Source organism: Lepisma saccharinum, chromosome 8 (genome assembly GCF_977018435.1).
Source record: "Lepisma saccharinum chromosome 8, izLepSacc3.1, whole genome shotgun sequence".
In the NCBI taxonomy this organism is placed as follows: domain Eukaryota; kingdom Metazoa; phylum Arthropoda; class Insecta; order Zygentoma; family Lepismatidae; genus Lepisma; species Lepisma saccharinum.
In genome coordinates, this window is record NC_139236.1 from 62159615 (window position 1) to 62180291 (window position 20677).

Genomic DNA, 20677 nt, shown 5'->3' on the forward strand with positions numbered 1-20677 from the left:
TGATTACAAACTTTATTCATATCCGCTATATGTAAGGTAGAGATGTGAAAGTGGTTCCAAAATGTTGGAAAACTAACCAAGTTTTTATGTTGCAGGTTTAAGTAACGTTGCTGTAGTGTAGCAGTGTCAGTGCCCAGAAAACCGGAAATGTTCACAAATCAGGAAAAAAGCTCAGCATGTCCTCTGGTATCACGAGACCCGGTCACCAATAACAGTGCAGAGGAACTTTCAAATGTACAGAATTCTTTCGTCTAGAATATCTGCCATCAATAAGTTGGTATTTAAAAAATGGAATTTACCTTCATTCCCAAATCCTGTCAAGTCCAAGAAACATTGTATGGAAAGATGCCACCCGATGTCATGATCATTAATTCCGGATTCCTTGGCACTGACACTGCTACACTACAGCCACATTACTGAAACCTGCAACAAATAAACTTGGTTAGTTTTCCAACATTTTGACACCACTTTCACATCTCTACATTGCATATAGCGGATATGAATAAAGTTGTAATCAGGGAAAGACTTCTGGGACACCCGGTATTACGACAGGTATGAGAGGGAAGGGTGCAAGTGCAGGTCACCTGTTCCCCTGCCTGTTTTAACACCGCACGCCACAGCTCAGTACGTATGTGTCTGTGTGTGTGTGTGTGTACAGTGCCGGTGAATCAAACGCACAAGTTTCCGTAGTTTTAAAAAGTTATTTATTTACGACATGGAAATTTTACACCCGGGGATCTTGTTTCAAATCGTCTTTGAACTTCATGTGCCGATTGGGTTAACACATGATGAATCATAAATAAATACACGCTGTGCAGTAGAAAACATTTGCTGAGCCATAACACACTTTGCGGTTGAATACATTAGAAAAACACAATACTTCACAGGCACCAGACTAAACTGGCCACACAATACAAAACAAGGACCCTCATCACTTCACAGTCTCTTGTCTACTTTCACTCCGTGAAAACCTGTTTCTAGCCCCCGTCGCCAGCTTACGTTAGTGGGTGTCTTAATAAAGATGTATCAAAAATGTGTGCGTATTGAAAGCGACAAGTTTGAACACACAAATGTGGTTAGTAAATCACTTTTTTTTTTAATAATTATGAAAACTGTTGTGCTCTTGCTTCATCGACACTTTACGATGCAGACAAACGGTCGCGAGTGCCTCGCTTGCCGATAGCGCAGGCATTGACGCTGCGGTCTACACTTTAATGGATCGCTCTATTTGTTTGTCTTTATTAATTATAAAGTTTTAGGGTAGGCGGCGTCTACTTGTCTGCACTGACATTTCGCTACTGATTACTAGTACCGTGATTCTAGTTTCGCCAAGAATGCAATATAGAGTAAATAAAAAAAAAATCTCTCACGGATCCCAGTCAAAAAACCATACAGCTGGCAACCCTTAAAAGCATCGAAAGCACTAAAGCTCCCCCTTCCTTCACCTCATTGCTGGCACGCTGTGTATATATACGGAAGAGACCCAACACAGTCTTAGTCAATTGGAACTGCAGCGAAAAGGGGGAGGGAGTTGTCATAGAATTCGCTCGAAAGGCAAAAGTTGAAGAGGGGAGATCCAGGGGGGAGGGGGATCAGCAGAAAGCATATGAAGAGCTCTGCCCCAGGGACATGAACGCACAAACACACCCACACCACAAATAACCAAACCTTCAGTTCAGCGACAGTTTCCAATGGCTACATTTGGCAAAAAAAAAGCTCTAACGACTACACGCTACAGGCAGTGAGACGGGGTGATTAAAAGTGAACCTATAATCCTTTGCGGAGAATATCGGCAATTTGCCGTTTCGCTTTCAATCTCGAATCTTCCCTTTCTTTCCTCTCCAGTCGTATTGGGGAAGGGTGAGAGGGGAGGGTGGGGAGGAAAACACAAAATAATATATAGAGAAGAGAAGAAGCAGTCCAGAAATTTCTGAGATGACGTTTTCGTTGTTATTTATCTGCGTTCTTTTAATATGGTGGCGAACGATAAAAAAATGGACTCGTCGATACCAGCGAGTTGGAATAAGTAATATAGAGTGTCTATGCTTTCTCCTCTGGTTGTGAAGCTCTGTCCGCCATAATATGAGGGTCCGAAACGGACGCGTATTCTTTGTTTCTAATGTGTTATGGTGTTAAGTGACGTTCCCACCTCCCTTGTTTCGTTACAACGGCAATAGGAGCGTGAGAAATTAATGATAAAGGTACGGCCTTAAATGCAACCTATACGAAAAATCTGATATGCATTGTATACAGTGGCGGACCAAGAAGAGTTGATGGAGCTATATCCTACGATATAATACTTTTTCTTGTTTTTTTTAAAAGAAGAAGGTTTGTTGCGTGAAAAGGTGGTTGATTTATTGACTTAGTTTATTTTACTTTGCTAAAATAAACAAAATCAATCAATCAAGCCGTGGAATTCAGCATCTTCCTTCAATACATTAATGAGAATGAGAGTATGTACGTTTGGATGTGCTCTATTGACAGCAATATTTAGTCTTCTATTCTATTTCAGCCCTCAACAATGTTGTTGGTCCTATATGCTGATTGCCGTAGCATTTCCATATCCCTTATCAACAACATAATGAAAAAAAAAACTGTGTAAGTTTTACATTGCAAGGAGGGTCTTTTTGAATGCGTATTAATCTATAAGATTGTATTTTATTTAAACCTTCTCTGGAAGCTTCATATTGACCAGGGCATTCACTTGTTTACACCAGTCGTCTATCCTCTGTGGTATTTCAATATTGCACAGTTAAGCATTAAGCAAACTTCCTGATGTGTTGAGGATACAGGAGTTTCATCAGGAAAATAGGTGGTCAGCTGTTTGCAATAAACAGGTGGAAAACTCACGATTCGGCATGGAGGAAGAGCTCCATGGCCTGGGTTTTTAGAGGGTAGACAGGCTGGGAGAGGACGGACTTTTGATTTGGATTTGAGAGAGAGAGAGGATTTGAGAGGAGAGGTCAGAGTGTCGCTGGTCAACAAGCAACGAAGTCCAAAGAAAGTTTAGATAAATCGTATTCTACGACATTGTAAATTCATCATTGTCATTCTTCAGATAGACAGGTATTTATCCGACCAACATGCATGATTCAGGTTTGAAGGTTCATAAAACCGAATGAGTGATCATTGTCTTTTCTAGTTGCTTAGAGATTTTATTTCAGATTTACCTTTCGCAGCCAAGCATTTAGACTTGTCATTTTAATGACAAGCGCTGTCATCATTTATGAGGATGAATGATGAATAAGCTACATCACCCATCGGTTTATTGTGGGAGTGGTAGGTTTCGATCCCATCATTCACTAGACTGATACGAATGCACAGCCATCATCAACTTTGGCGAGTGGCATGTGAGCTAACGCTGCGCATGTTCGAACATGGTGTCTTACATCTTTCCTCTCGGTTTATTAGTTCTGCTGCACGTAAATGTCCGTGTGCGTGGAACTGTGTATTATTCTGTATCTAGCTTTCTCCCCTCCCCCAACAAATCGCAAAAATTGGGCGTAAGTGCCCTGGCAACGTTTTACGGTGAATTCCATTTGCGGTCGCATCTTTAACATTACAAAATTTCATCGCACTCAAGAACCATCAGAGCCAGCCATAGAGGGGGAACTCTTGACCTCGCCCGAAGCTCTGCTTCAGGAGCCCCGCGCCAGATGAAAATAATTGTTTGTGTGTTTATTACGGGCTTATGGAACACTTGTGGTTCCAATTAAGCAATTAATCTAATATTTCCTGATTACACACTTAAAAATATTCAAATTTATTGAAAATCATACTCTAAACAAAGTTCTACATAAAAATTGTGTTGAAAGATTTTAATCAAAAATAGTTCATATGAATAATTTATTACTCCCTCTGTCCCATAATTATTGTCCGGTACACTTTTGTTTGTTGTCCCATAATAATTATCCGATAGGCAAACTGTGACATTGGTATATACAGAAGAAGAAAATTAAACACGGGAATGAACCATACAACGTTATTACTCAAGGATCAGTACAAATTTGCCGATTAAGTATCCAAAAGAATATACATAAAAAGTCACCATTTTGCCATACCGGACTATAATTATGGGACAGAGGGAGTAATTAAAGATTGAAGTCATTAAGTGATAATATCGTTTTATATGAAACAGTGTAAATTTACTACAGTATCAAGATTTAATGAAAATAAACAAAATAGAATTATGATAAACAATGCAATTGGATATGATTAAACATTGCCACTTTGATATGTAAGATTTGGATATCGAACACCCAAGTTTTGCAATTAAATATTCATTTATTTATTTATTTATTTAGTTACTGCTATGAACAGAATGGTTACCTTAAGTTCAGTATTTTTACATGAATATATTATTTAAAAATGAAAATATAAAACACGATATTTGTACAGACATACAGTAACATATGTGTAAAATATTTTACAAACATACTCTAAAACTACATGAATTTACAAATTACAATTAAAGATAAACATTGATACATTTTGAACTAGACGTGGAAGAGTTTTTGTTTGATTTCCTTTTTATGTGAATTTAAAAATGGTATAAAAACAATTATTGAATACTTAACTTTCTCTATTTGAATTAAAAGTATTTATGAGAAAATTAAGATACGTATTGTTTCTATGCTTCTTATCCAGTATAATCCGCAATTTTCCCTCAAATTGTGGGAATTTACCTTTAAGCATATAATGATCGTCCCACCAGTGACACATCTGAAATGAAAAGAAACTCCAATTTAGAAACTTTTATTAAACTTCTATAATTCTTCGCTTTAATCTTCAATATGTCCTGCTTCTTGTTCCTGTACGAAACATATAAATTAATTGTTTATTAATTGTAATAATGTTTGTGTAGTGATTATATAGGACACCTGTACTTCAGACTAAGGAACAAAAAAATTGATTTTTTCAGACCTTTAAAAAGTGTTAGTTATAATTATAAATTCAGAGAATATTGTGTGTCTCACCTCGGCCCTTGGTTTCATGTTAGATTCCCTCAAGTACAGTGGGATTCATGAGTATTACCGTGCAAAATTGTCCATGACCATTTTCATTACGTGTTTTTAAGCGATGGATTTTTATGTATGCTGGAGCAGAAGTTGTCAACAGCTTGCTTTGAGTTTTCTTTTCATTCTTGAAGCTCTTATTGGGTCAAATAAAGTGCACGAACATGGTGATGGACAATTTGCACGGTAATACTCATGGATCCCACTGTACAAGCAAGCCGTGGCGAGTCAACAAAGCAAAGGCGGGAACAGATTGGAAATATCCACAGCTTTGCATCAACATCAAAGGTCGTGTGTTTTACTTCTCATCTGTCCATACGAAGTATGCAAATAAAGAGACTCCCCTACCCCCCTCGATGTCTCTCCGCGGTGCCATAAATACAGTTGAAACAGAAACTTCACATGCACACACCAGGATGCGACACAGCAGTGTTCTGCGAGAAGGAAACCAGAGCAGACAATAACAACAAACATGGCGATTGACATTTAAATTTACACCCAGTTGACGAAAGGGAATTGGAAAGTTGCACTTGTAATGCACACGGCATTACGGCCAGTTCTGCGTATAAATCACTCGAAAAGTTTTTATGTTCACCATCCTCACGAAATTTACAACGTACATTAACGCACTCTGGTGGCGGGTTCGAAAAAAGAGAGAGAGTCGGGACATGTCTTTAAAAAATATATATAGTACAAGGGCAATAAAATAAGACCGCGCTGGTGGCCAGTTCTAATACGGGTCATTTAGCCGTAATGAAAGAGACATTACGTCGTAATAAAGCCTGTGGACATATTTCCTTATAATGTAATTTCCATAAACTATTAGAATCGGCTCGCTTCAATGGTATGGCGTAAGGACAGAGGCGGGTAAAAGGGAATAATTCATTTCCCTTTCCCCGTGCTCAAGCTCCGGGTTTTATAACGCCATAAAAATGTTTTCAAATGACATGTTTCGGACAACGATGAGTTGGTTTAGAGTTGACTATATTTGTGAGGGCATAGATTTTTTTACAAAGTTGGCAGAGATGGAATCTTTCTGACTAATCTATTGCGTGTCTGTGTAAAAAAGCTCATATAAACTGGTCCCTTGCTTTTCAAACCATATTCTGTGCACTAGTCCTGGAAAAAGGCACACATGATTGTGATTTTCAATAATTCTTGCTTCAGCTTTCAAACATTGAGGTATAGCCTACTAAGTAACGCACAATTACCTTCTACTTATATAGTCCAGAATCAAAAGGTTGCTCATGAGAGATTCACTTTTATTCACTACAGTACATTTTCTTCTTTAATTTGTAGCTTTGGTGTTCACATTTCTTTTGAAGAATGTTAAAGCACAATTTTTCACTATGATTACAATCAAACATACTATTATTTGGTGTACAGAAACTTATGTTTCTTGTACATATTTTGACAGAACCATCTAGCGGCCGGTGTAGGAAACTCAGTATAAAGTAAGTATATTCTGAGCTTTTTTTCAGAATATTAGGTTACACAGCAACATAAAGACTCGCTTCGAGTAATTATCTATCTACATGAGTTTCAATTTTCGACAAAAGATTTCCATACTACACTCGACGAAACTGGACAATCGTTATTTCAAATTCGAAAGCACGCTCACGCACATATAGTAAATTTAACCAAACGTTTTGTTTCTCCTTACTTACATATGTATAATTTTGTTTACGAGTACCATATTTTGTCTGACCAAATTTGTTGGTATTCTTAAACAAAATTATTTAGTAAATAAAAGCAACATTTGGTTATCGGAAACAAAAAGCATAACCAAACAGCTCAACCAAACTTCTTTGGTAATTCCAAACAAACCAGTTCTTTCTGTGTACCGACAACAATTAGTAATATAACTTTAATTTCCTTGTGTTTGCAGTGATGAATTTCAATTAACCTTATCTTCCATTCGTTATTTATTAATTACATTCCTATATATTAATCTGTTATGTAAGATATAAAATAGTTTTTTGAAAATTATTTTTAAGTCTTGAAATTTTGGTGACCTTTGTTGACTAAACTTAAGCTACAATGCGGTGTTTCCATTTTCCTCCGTGTCCTTGAAAATCCTTACTGAAAGACCTTAACATCTTTGGAAGTCTGCAGCTCTTTCAGTATTAGTACATAAAAATTATGGTGTACATATGTACGTACAGTCACGGACATTTCTGGGTTGTAACCATGCCATTGACAATCAGTAGTGTTGTTACAAGCCAGAAGTGTCCGTGACTGTTCATACTTTTATTGGGTCCAGCCCCCCTCTCACCCCACTAGACATCCGGTCAGCGGCGTCCCGGATCGTTACTTATGAAATATAGTTGGTTGGTTGAGTTTGTGTTTAAGTCCACTTTATGCGCAGTAAGGCTGATCGGGACTGGACCTACAGTTTAAAGTGAAATCCGAACCACTAATGTGCCTCCACCGGGTATCGAACCCGGTACCCCTTGGTTACAAGACAAAGACGGGGAGGCCCTTATGAAATATAGTCTTCATGCAATAATAATAGCTTACAGAATTTATCAGGGCTATTCGCAAGGTACACAGAAAGCTGCCGAATTCTATTGACCATCGTTTGGAGGCTGGTCCCTTCAGTCATATCAGCTTGATCTACCGCTAAAGGCCTTTCTACCTTCTCTGGCATATTGTTTTCCTTCATTTTTCTCTGAGCAGTTAGGAAGAACAAAGAAGAGTCGCTTTAAAACAGGGAAGAATTCCTAGCTGTTGTCCTCCCCTCCCCGGCACGATATAAACTGTCGACTTCGGTCAGTTCCTATTCACAGATCATGCAGAAACAATGGAATGTCGGGAAAGCAAAGACGCTCCGACCGCCGCATTTCGAACAACAGGGGGAGAGCATTAGCTTTATTATTATATCCCAGACAAATTGAGCTTATGTCGAGTCGCTTCATCGGAATTCCAAGACGAGTGCATACAGGGAAGTCAATCAGGGCTATGTTCACGAGATATGACGTCACATAGCCGTAAGTAAAAGTTTTAACATACCTCTGTCTGCCAGAGTGGAATAGAAGTAAAGTGTGTGGCAGGAAATGTTAACAATGTGTAACCTATGTTTAAACCTATGCTTTCTATCTGCGTATTTTATTTTATTGTAGGTTGTATGTTTACATATTAGATCAAATTTAACACAACAATGCAAGAATTTCTACATATTATTCATTTTTATCGGTCCGCCATTCCCACACTATAAAATGTATTTATCCAGACGTAGTATTGCGGATAAAATACTTTTAAAACTGAAACTAACTTTCGAAATCTACTACCAGAATTTATATCTCATTAACATTTCGGCCCATTATTGGGCAATAAACTTGAAACCAGGTTATTGCATCGTACTGTATGACGTCATAGTGATGAAATATATTGTAAGCCCACTCTAACGCCATTTTTTTTTAAAATCAAAAAGGTGCATAGTATGTCTTAGATTGGAAACTTAAGTGTTAACCATAGTCCGTGACAACTTTGCATGTTAACAAAGAAAAGTAAAATGAAAGAATTATGGTGACGTAACGTAGCTGTTTTTTCATCAAGTAACACGGTAAATGTTATTCACGGATTAACGCGAATCATAGCTCCCATGAAAACATTTTTTAAAATATAATGATGATTAGAAGTACAATCATGAGTGAATTTTAATGAAATTTACCACAAGAAAGTTCGTAGTACGAAAGGAAGTTATCAGTTATGAGAAGTAATAATATGGAAAGCAAGAACTTGTATAAAAGTTTTGCAACATTTACAAAAAAAAGTTGAAATCAGGGTGAATCGACATGAAATTTAGAAAATGTATGCAGAGCTAACTGGAATTACAAGATATTCCAGAACAAGTCACTCTAGTTTGTTTACGCGATTCCATTGCATCGTTTTTGTCTATCCTCTACTGCACCGAATCGCCTGCCACCAGCTTCTGGGGTGCCCCAACAACCGAGACATGTTAACCGCTAATTACGAAGTGTCTCCCCCTTGCAGCTCGGACCGATGTCGCTACGCGTGCTACGAGAGGAGACAGGGAACTTGACAGCAATCCAATACTTGCAGCTGCGGAGAGCAAGAACAGCTGATTCCATCTCCTCCCCCGTGCGTTGATGAAATGATCCCGTCTCACCCAATCGCAACCCACTTTACGCATCACAGAAGTTCGGATAGCGTTCGCGTGGCGGGCGATTTTCGACCCTAACGCCGTCGAGGCAAGAAGGTCGATTTTCGCTCGCGACGGGAGATGAAAGCGTTTGTCCGCCACTAGATTCCGCGGACCAATCCTTGTATGCCGCCGCTTCTTGGACCTGCATTGAGTAAGCATGGATGACACTTCCATTTGGCGTGTAATTATCTTATTTACGTCGTTTTGGGGGGAAGGGTCCCAGAAAATAGTAAGAATCTATACCACGGCGGTCTTGGTGTAGGCTGTCAAACTGCAGCGAAGCACCTATTTGCAGCGTGGCGACCGTTTTGAATCGGCAAGCTGTGAGAATAGTCCAACGGGCCAGTTGTTGCCACGCTCAAAGCCCAAACAGCTGTGCGTCGTGTTGAGTCTGGTCACCCTCGTATGGTAAGACGAAACTAGTGATGACTATTACATCGTATTCCTTCAGTGAGCCTTCAAAACCCAGACAATGAACTGTTTAGCAGACAGCTTATCAACGAAAGTTTGTTGAAGGCGCCAAGATAGACCGAGTGTTGCTTGTGTACTTCCCAGTGCGTTATTAGGTTTTTGTGGTTTGGTGTGCAAGATGACAGAGCCCAGGGAACTCGAGGTGTCTGTTGTGAGCAGTCCAGAGACTAGCCGGTCCCCGTCGCCCTGTAGGTCTCCATCACCGTCGCCTCCCCCGCCAAAGACAACAGCTTTTACTTCGTTTTCAATCTCCAGTATTCTCAGCAGATCTGAACCGAAAAGGACTAGTACGCACCCGGCGGAGTCTGGACTCGGCGCCTTGCACTCATGTACGGACGCCGGTATGTTGTCCAGGTGAGTCTACATCCTTTATTTTTGTACCCCAGAGTGCCTCGTTTATAAACGTTACCACTTTGTAGAAATCAGATCGGTACATTTATCCGTCTACTCTGTGTCCGAGCGCGTGTAGTTCTCTCCCGCCACCCAAGGTTTCCGGTTTGAGTCCTGGACCGGCGTGTTTCTTTGTGAATGTCCCTTGATGAAATTCATCCTCATCGTCACGATTAGAATAAAAACAAAATCGACGTAAAATTAAGGTGACCGACCATATTTTTAAAACAAGAAAACGGAACATTTTTCATATTTTTACTGAAGGAAAAACGAGACTGCAACGTAACATAAAAATTGTATCATCATAAATACTTATATTTGAAAACTAATTCAATGTAAATAAAATAACTTACATATATGATGATATGCACTGCTCTAAAACCAAGTATAGTCCTTTAGAATTAGAAGCCATTCATTGGTTTTTTTTCCGATGAATGAATCTTGTACAGTACATCCTTTATTTCAAATAACATTTTGTAAAAGTTTACACATGTGTCATTAAAGTTCACCTTATTTATCAACATAGCTTTCACTGTTTGTACTGAAAGAGCGTTCGTGTCACTTCTCCACAAATTATTCATGTACGAAAACACTGGTTCACTGCAAGCATTAGTTCCAGGTAAAAAGAGAAGATACTCCAATCTTTTAAGGAAATTGGAGTATGGCACATTCTTGACATTCAAATGTGAATAATTTCACACTAATAGTGGAGAAGATGTATTATGAGTTGCAGTAATTCTATGCCGATATCTTTTTCACAAAAGAAGAATACTTTGGCGTTCCGTTTTAAGCTAAAAAAATCGGGACAGAGACTCAAAAAATCGAACTATCCCGGCTAATACGTGACGTCTGGACACCTTACATAAAATTAGAAAAATGGAAATGTGTAAAATCACGTTACTTGGCAATATTCAAAATAATTATGATTGGAAAAACTCTTTTGTGTCCAAACAGATAAAAGTTTAAAAAAAAATAAGAGTACGAGAGTCGCAACATATTTCCGCAGTACATAATTAACTAGTCTGTCGTGCAGGTTAATGCTTTTGTCATTATAGTTATTCTTATTTCTCGTGAAATAATTGTGAGCACGATTCAAGCAACTAAAGAACAAACTACTTTCATCAACGAATGTTCTTTGTCTTCGGAACTAGAAAAAGCTATTTATAACAAACATAACAGGGTAATGTTTGTTTTTGATGCTCTGTGGCTAGAATATCTCAGTCAGAGCTTCAACTCGACTCGGTGCGGTTTGTCCGATCGTCGCGATTAGCCAAAAGTGGAAGAAAAGCGACGAAAAGTAAACTAAATCAAATCAAATTCAGTTTTGTCCATCTTTTACGAATTTTCTTAAAACGATAAACAAAGTTATTGGAAATTTGGTTTGGCGTTATTGTAAAAAATGTTACTGCATTGTAATAAAGTTACTCAAAAAGGAAATGCTAACCGCGTTACTTTCCACAATACGGTGTGTTACTTCTTTAGAGCAGTACTCAGCTCCTGTTTCCGCGGAACTTTTTTCACAAGTCAAATTCAGAACAAAAAATAAAATTCTCCAGGACAACGTTTTCATCATGAATAATTTTTGTTTTTAAGGTCCAATGATAGAACAAGACAGCAATGTTTCAGGTGCATGATCTACAACGTGTATATTTTGTAGCACGGGAAGGAAATAGCAATGGCAAAGCACGTATCATCAAATGCAGTAACACCGATTATTTTTACTTTTTAACAAGAAGAAATTGCGCTGTTGATGTGATAGGTATTTTACGCAAACATGTAAAACTGTAAAGTTTATGTAATTGTAAGAACGAGATGCAAAAATAGTACGGAGATAAAGTGTACAAACACCCAGAATTGATGTAACCTATTGTTAATTAAATCTGAATTATTAATATTAGAATTCTGTACAAGTCGGGGGATATTTTCCACTGTAGTGAGTATAAATGTCGCTCATATTTTGTATTTACCAGATTACGAAAAATATCTCAAGTTCCTGCAATAAGCAATTAGATAGGTTACAAATATTTAATCTCTCTCGCTTTTATTCAACATATTATCGGTTATAATAACGAAATTAGTTTGACGCGTTTAAGGTTGTGTCTTAACTCAAACAGGTTTATACTACGAACGGAACAATTTATAAATTATATAAAATTCTTGAATACATTGAAAATAAATTCAATATACTATTCTTCTAACGTATAAGTATTTTGAAACTTCCACGTGCATGTAGTGAGAAAAATAATTGTTCGTCTATAATTTTTCATCATCCCTAGGATGTCACCTTTAGATTATAATTTTAGATAAATTGAAGACAATACTTACTTTAACTGGACGTAAGATTGTTCACTATTCATAAAAGTTACGCATGCCAGGAATAGTTAAAACGTTCAAATTTGAGTACGCAGAGTATAATTAGATCAATTTGCTACAATATTTATAATAAAATATTTTGAAGATTTGATGTTCAGGTACATAATAATAAAGACAATATCAGTGAGTGAATGCACACAGAAAAGCGAAAGGCAAAACAAGTGAATATATCAAATTTTGAACACGTATGAAAATACACCTGCGTTTGTATAATTATTGATATGTCTGTGAAAATATTCATCCGATATTTCCAAATTAGACTATAGTTCGAATTCATAAAACAAAAGCTATCCCCTCTAACAATTAATATACGATTTCTTTTTACATTTGTCAAATGTCGGTAATTTTGTTTAGATGTGTTTATCATTGGTGAAATTTTTTAAAGTAATTTGCAGTAAGATGCAATCAGCGAAGACAAGTTTTAGAATGAAACGTACAAATCATTTGGAAAATGAATTGTACTGGGTTTTCGCTTCACTGATAAGAACACCGACAAAATTATTGGGATAAATGTTGATTTGGGGGTCCCATAGTCTGTGGTACATGTTCCTTTGCTAATTAAGCAGACACCCTCCCCCTTTTTATTACCATTCAACCTTTTGCAACGTTCATAATTTTATTGATAAGCACCGTAGTTCAAACCCTTTATTTATTAAATGTAAATGTATATCTATTCATTCATTTATTGAATGGGAGGAGAGTGGTTTCTCAATCAATGATCCGAAGAATTAGAATCTTATACTGTGGTCACCTTATCAATTATGTTTTTAAAACTTATTTTATGAGTATTTCGCTTTCTATGCTAAAATGTGAGAAAACTCTAGTTAGCCTTCCAATCAGAACCATAAGCTTTGACATGTTTAAATCGTAAGTATATTTGTATTCAATATCAGCTCTCTGTCTGTCTCACTCGCTCTCTTTCACACACACACACACACACACACACACACACACACACACACACACACACACTCACACATCTGTAATCATAAAGCCCTAAGTAACTCGAAGGCCGCTTCTTATTACGGATATGGATTCGATTTTCAGTCTTGCTTGTTGCATAAGGTCTGACGAAAATGTATATTTGGATGATGCATATGGTTGTAAATTCTTCAGGTATTGTTACTTTGGTAATCTGAAGGGACTTTTGTCAAGGCACTGGAGCATTACGATGAATTCATAATGAAGTTAGCCACAGATGATCGATTTTTTTCAAAGCAACTATCAACGTCGGCCAGGATTTTAGGCAGCACTTTTTTTTCTTATTTCTTGGTGTAATTTATAACAAAATCTATAGTCAATCAATATCAATAACAAACATTTCATTGAAGACTATATGTGTAAAAAATCACGGATTTCACATTCCTCGATTTGGAAAAAAAATACTACGGCAATGAGGGACAAGAACTATTGAAATACTTCTAAACAATACCAAGAATGCGAAAACATAATTTTAGTTTAATTTCCAAAGGAAAATAACATCAGTGCATCAGCCGTGACCAGTGTTTCTTTCACCAAAGTTCCACTAAGTTCGATTTAAAGCCCGCCATCTTGAAATGTGTTGACCGATTTCGCTCAAATGCAGTATCAGATAGGTTATTCGAGGTATCTAGGAGCTATAATAAATGCTGTAATGATATGGCAGTTAGTGTGATCATAATTTGATGATCTACTGTTCAATCACACACACACGCCCCTCCCCAGCCACGCAATACGTATGTTTCTAAGTTTTTGCTATACCATATTGAATATAAATGGAATAGATATTGTCACCCCCTGCATCGAATTCGGCGCCTGGCGTCTCTGGGACAAAAGTTATTTTCCAAGTATACACTTTCTTCTGATACTCGGACCGAAACGGCAACCCTTTGACCCTGATGTCATGAGGACTTCATATCAATCATAACCGATTTTGTTTCAAGTGCACGAGCTACAATTCACCAACAAAACTCTCTAACAAGAGTTTAACAATCTCGTCTTCAACAAGATTGTCCATCAACCAAAGCTTCCGATGCGCATTAGGCATTATTTACTGCGACGCCAAGGGTCCCGGGTTCGAATCCCGCTCGGGCTTGGTTGTTTGTGAATGTCCATTCATCAATTTCATCATTTCATCACTCATCCCCATCTTCGCAAATTAGCCAAGAGGCACACAACGCGAAGTAAAATAAACTAAATCAATCAAGGCATTATTTATTTTTCTGTTCTGTGTGTGGATAACTTACGTGTGGAGTATCGAGTGCAGTTACTTCGGAATTGTAGAAATGACGCATGTGCTTTAAATAGCTATATGTAATATATAACACCATGATGAGGTATTATTTAATATCCGACCTTACTAATCAGCAAAGGGAATATTCTTTGTCTCCTAATACAGTTAGCTATAGCACGTAACATCTATACAAAAACGCTCAACATACATTTCCCAATTTTTCCGTTTCCGAATTGTATAATGCTCCTGAATTAATCATCACTGTTGTACAATAATGTCGCATTCGTAGAAAGTGTTATTTGTCAAACGAAGCTAGCAAGATAATTGTGACGCAACATTTACTCTTTTCGGACTTTTCTTTTCCTCGTCCCGCGTGGGCTCCTGGACGTTATTTTTTTTTGGGGGGGGGAGTTGCCCTAAATTGTCCCCTATCCCAGTCTCGACAGATCTGTTCACTTAATCTGGTCGGATTTGAAGTTGCTATGCATAGATTGATACATATAAAGATCTCTAAAAGCTAAAGTCGATGTTAATTTTGTATACGCATCCTACTGTATGTAACCGATGGAACATTAATTGCAATACAAAAGTAAAGGGTACCCAGGGTACAAATTAACGGGAGGGTTACCACAGACCCCCCCCCCCGGCCTCCTCCATAGATCTCTGCCAATACAAGTAAATCTTCATAACTGACAGGAGTGATTTTATCCGTTAGGTTTCACTTGTAACGGGCAAGAGGATCACTCGCTTATCCCAAATTTTCAGCTTATTAATATTTACAAGTTACGGGTATAATTGTTAACCTCCTGGAACCTGAGATTCATGTTCTTCCCCCACCCCCAAGTTAGGCTGCTGGTTTCGCTGCCGAATCCCGCCATAAATAATTCTTTTGCAACAAATTTTGCCATTAGATTTTAAACCTTAAGCTTATGAATGAATGAGTTTCGTTTCGTCCTTTGAAAGGTCCTCGGCGCGAATGGCGTTCCCCACCATCAGGAAATTGACGGCATGTACCCAACTTATTATCAAGAATGATTCATTAATATTTTAAGACAAGAAACTCAGATAAATATGCAACAACTGTTAATATAATTAAGTGTTGATTGTGCAAAAATAAGCTAAGTTTTTCTAGAACAAAAACAGTAGAAATTTTTGAAATATATAAAAAAATCATGAAGATATCTGTGTGAGAAAATCAATGATTAAAAATGAATTGTTATTATAATGTGTTGATATAGTTAATAACACAGAAACATTACATTTTACCTCATATCCAAAACTAATCAAAGAAAAAAGCCAATAATAATATTCACTTCTCTACCCTCAAAAAGAGAATGGATTTCTTGTTTGGCTGAATCCAACAGCAGACGGCATCCCAACACAAAACAAAAATCTAATTCATACACTGCAATGAGAATTTTTTCTCGTTATTATTAAATAAGCGTTATACATATTGCATGATGAGCTGTATTACTGCGTAAAGTATGAGGCATAAGTTACTTTTTTCTACAAGTATCTTGTAGGACAATCACAGCAATAAGAATTCATAACGAAATGATGATAAAGATGTGAAAATAGCAGTGATTACAGACATCGAATTTTCGCAATGCACGGTATAATTGATACAGACAACTCTTCAAGAAATTGATTTGGGGTGATTTTTATTTCAGAAATTATTTTGAAGGTAGAATTTAGAAGGAAATATACGAAACAAGTACTAGAAAGTCTGTTCATTATTAGATCAAATCAAGTCGATTAAGTAAGCATTATATAATGTGACTTCTGTTAAGCAAAATTAAATAGTGTGGCTATAATTATCGGCGTAGCAATTGGCTATCCTTAATTGTAAAAAAAAATTGCTCTTCATGAAATTTGTTTTTTCCTTTCAAAACAATTTAAGAATACGTACGTTTTTACAGGACGTTGTACTTAATGGATTTTATGTTTTATTAGAAACCTACGTGTGTCGTCATCTTAAGACAGTTTTGTATTCATTCATGTAATAAAACTATTGTAAGAATTATGGAATTTTATAATATTATGTAAGATGTGGATGTTAGATTTTATTATTTTTTTCCACTGTTATCGGTCATCTTTAACCGAACTTATGTCCTATGTTTAACTCTAGCCTTTTCAGCTGATTCTTCAGCATTATCATATTAGTGTAAATGAAAGTGTAAGCGCAGGGACGTCATTAGAAAACACAAGTTCACGAGTGATTAGATCCGTAAAGCAAGGATAAAAGTTCTTGCACACAAAAAATCTACTGATCTCCTTGAGTTAACCAGTAAAATTTGGTTTAGTTTCTTTGATGATTGTAAACAAATGAACCACCTTATAAGATGCTGTGAAAAATCGTTTCTGCATATTTAGACATGTGTTGGATCATCAGTGTTTTCAAATAATTCCAAACATGTCTTTCTGTGTATATTTTCTGTAGCTAAAATACAGAGAACTAACTACCATAAGCTCATGGTGATGCTTATTGTTGTTGTATTTGAATAATTGGTTATTTCATATCTATCTCTCTACGTAATTGCGAAAATGAGGATGAATCGTGAAGTGATGAAATAAGTGAAAGAACAAGAACAAAACATTAAAGCACCCGTGCCTTACCCAGAATTCGAACATGTGACCCCAGCTATGTTAACCACTCAGCAAAGAAGCTTCCTCATTTTTATTTTCATTGTCATTATAATGTTATTAAGTAAATTGTTACGAAGTGATATAGATATGTAGAATGTGATGAGACTGAAAAATAATAGGAGAAACAGTTAAAATGGAGATAGACATCAAGTGGCTACACGAATTATTGAACATGATTTTGTAAGTGGACATCGAGTCATGATTACAAAAATATAGAAGTATGTGCATCAAGACTTTTAACGTAAAATAAAGAAAAATAAAGTGAATAGAAATAACACAAATCACTATAATTATTGAGTAGATTTAAAATAGTCACGAAACAAATGAACAGTGAAATATAAATCCCAATACATTCAATTCACATGTAAAAGTAGGATAAATAAATGAGGGAACTAAGAAGGATGTCGTAGAGAAAGAAACAGGCTAAATGTATAATTATAATATAGCTAATTATTTTGCAACGATTTTTGTTAATTTATTTCAGGATGTTCTGTTTTCTCCATGTAGATATTGAATATTGTTTGTGCACAAGATACTAATAAAACAAGGGCGAAGCAAAGTTCACAAAATTAGTACTTAAGTAACACGGACAATTGCAAATAATGTTACTATTTTATCCAATTATTATGGCAAGTATGTATAGCCTAACAATTTTGAGATTGATTGATTGATTTGTTTTGTTTTACTTCGCATTTCTGCCACTTTTGGTTAATCGCGAAGATGAGAATGGGTAACAATATGATGAATCGATCCAATGAATTCACATATTTTCAGACTTAAGAAATATATAAAACGTTGTTAACATTTCTTGATAATAAGTTGAAATAATTCGAAATAATGTCAGTGATTGTGTGTTTGACGTTTAAGCAAATTCACATTTGGGAAATTTACCTATGCGTTACAATTGCGACTCGTATATGGGGGGCTAATAGCATTCCTGGCAGGGATGAAAATTTACTATATTGCCAGGGGTCTTGGGTCGAGTGGTCAATTCTCTTTCCTCGTTATCAGGGGTTCGGGTTCGAATTCCAATGGCGTAACATTGAACAGAAGTGGTGATCAGACTTAAAAATGTATGCCCACGCAGAAAACATTGATTGGTTTGAATTGACAACATAAGTTTTATGGTTACCATAAGCAAAACAAATTGTATCCTGTTTGTTCTGGTGAGGAATTATTGTTTGTCACCTATTTTAAACAGAAACTACTTTTATGTTTATTCCAAACTTATTATTATTCACATAAGTTGTTTTATGCTCGATCTAATCGGGACTAAAAATAAGTTTGGAATAACCATAAGAGTAACCATTGAAAGCTTTCAATTCTAATTCGTACGAATATTTCGTTCCAAGTATTCATACAAGATATCTCCGCATTGTTCGTTACCAGAACTATTTCTCTGGTTGTATGCTTACGGGCACCAGAAAAACGTTTTAAATTGAATTATGAAATGGAGAGAATAGTACGAATTAATTATTTTGCCCCACTAAAAAGTGTCCCAAGGGAATTTCTGGCTGGCTCCCTTTATCCCATTTATCCTGTTTGTGATCTTTTTCGTTGTCCCTGTCGTTATATATTATACTTTATTTTTTGTTTATTTTATGCTTACTTTAATATATGTGTAAGGATTAATATAAAGAATGTGTATAAATAACAACTTTAAAAATCTGATCATTGTATTTTTAAACATGCACGAAATAATGCACTTTTTTCAAACAATTTTTTGTCATTTAATTTTCCTTAAAAATATAGGCTACTGTCTCTAGAAAATAGAAAGAACATGGTACATTTCCAATTTATAAATGATCTAATAAATTGTAAATTTGATAAATGGTAAAAAAAGGAATCGTCTTATTTATAAAATAATTGTAAAGAATTGTATAGTGTTGGGCCCAATAAGTGTACACACTAACCTCGAAAAGTGAGGAAAATAGCTTTTTGTATGATTTAGAAATGTAAATAAATTCCTTTTTTCGGTTATTTTTGTTCATTACATTGAACAATACTGAATAAGCTTTATGCTCTTGAATAGAAAGTTCAGTGCACCACTCATTATTAGTAGTCTATGTTAAAGAACTACAAATGTTTGGGAAATGTATTTTAAATTTGCTTGGAAAAGTCAGAAAATTAGTGAAAACTCTGAAATATCAACATCATATGCTGGGATACTTTCACATATTTCTTGTTAGTATTGTTTTTGAGCCTTGAGTTGTGTTTACAATAACTGCTTTGAGGTAATTTTCTGAACGTAAATGACAGCCAACTAACTACCTAGAAAAGCTTCTTCTTCGATAGACACAAGACGAGAAATTTTAATTCACTTCGAAAACTGTAAAAGGAAGTTCTTGTATCCTGAAAAAAATATGTGACCAATAATGCAGAAATGTCCAAATATGCATGTACGTATATGCCAATGATATTAAGCAGAATCTGTTGAAGAGCGTACAGGGCTAACTGATCCCCCCACAGAAGATTATCCTTGGTCCAGGTTAACCTGGGAGAATGCAGTTTTCCTTACGAACCGCATGGAAGAGAAGTTGGACATTTGTAGTGTCTTCCAAAAAGATCACCTCATAATTGTATCTCTCTAGTCGAAAAAGTTATCACGAGAATCCTGAGACAATTTATAATTGGGCACGGCATTCGATAGTCTTTAATTGTGACAAATAAGTCTTTATTTACTTTACATTGTATTTTATAACTTATCCATCTGTAATGTACATATTTATTACTTTCGCCAACTTTATAAACATTCTTACAAAATGCCTGCAGTCGCAGTGGCTTCCAGTTTGCACAATAACGAAACAAACTGTCATAACAAAACTTTAGTTTTATTTCTGGAGAAATATAACTTTGTTCGTATCCTTGAAAAGTAGGACGTAAGACCAATTACCTACAAATCCGATTGTATATTACCGTCCCTTTCTCTTTCCGCAGCATTTTTCCCACCCACACCCATTACGCGAACTTTTCACAACTAACATATGGATAATAGCCCTTGGAATTAAATGGCATCAACCCTTAATTAATTTTTCAAATTATATAATTATGCACCAAAGCCTCTTCATCACATCCCACCCAGAAACTCCCTAATTACCGCAATCCACCAAGAAATTAATCAGTCACCTCTATCTTGCACAGCCATTTTCTTCTCGCTTAAACAAAATGGTTCCCCTTCCTAAAGGGAAGTTATGTTTAAAGGCCGATTCAGCACGTAATTATAGCGTCATGCCCATCCTGACATGTTAATAGCTTAAAATAATATTGTATAACTGAACATGTGCCCTTTTATGTCATGTTTTTATAAGAGTCCTGCGTGCAAGAGTAACCGGATAAGTATAATTAGTAGTTGGTTCGAACGAGCACACGTCGCAAAATAGCTGACAGATGGTCAAGATCTTA

General features: G+C 36.3%; 1 protein-coding gene across 2 annotated transcripts in view; it reads left to right on the top strand.

The window, feature by feature from the left end:
- Window positions 1-20677, top strand: part of Hmx (H6 family homeobox) — a 172689-nt gene that overhangs the window by 112230 nt on the left and 39782 nt on the right. Inside the window, exon 1 of one of the 2 annotated variants that reach the window (XM_083127524.1) lies at window positions 9935-10008. The exons of the other annotated variant lie outside the window; for it this stretch is intronic. Within the exon in view, the coding sequence (XP_082983650.1) occupies window positions 9998-10008 (11 nt within the window). The 5' untranslated portion in view covers window positions 9935-9997. Of the gene's footprint in view, window positions 1-9934; window positions 10009-20677 lie in introns of those variants that run through there. 2 annotated transcript variants of the gene reach the window in all.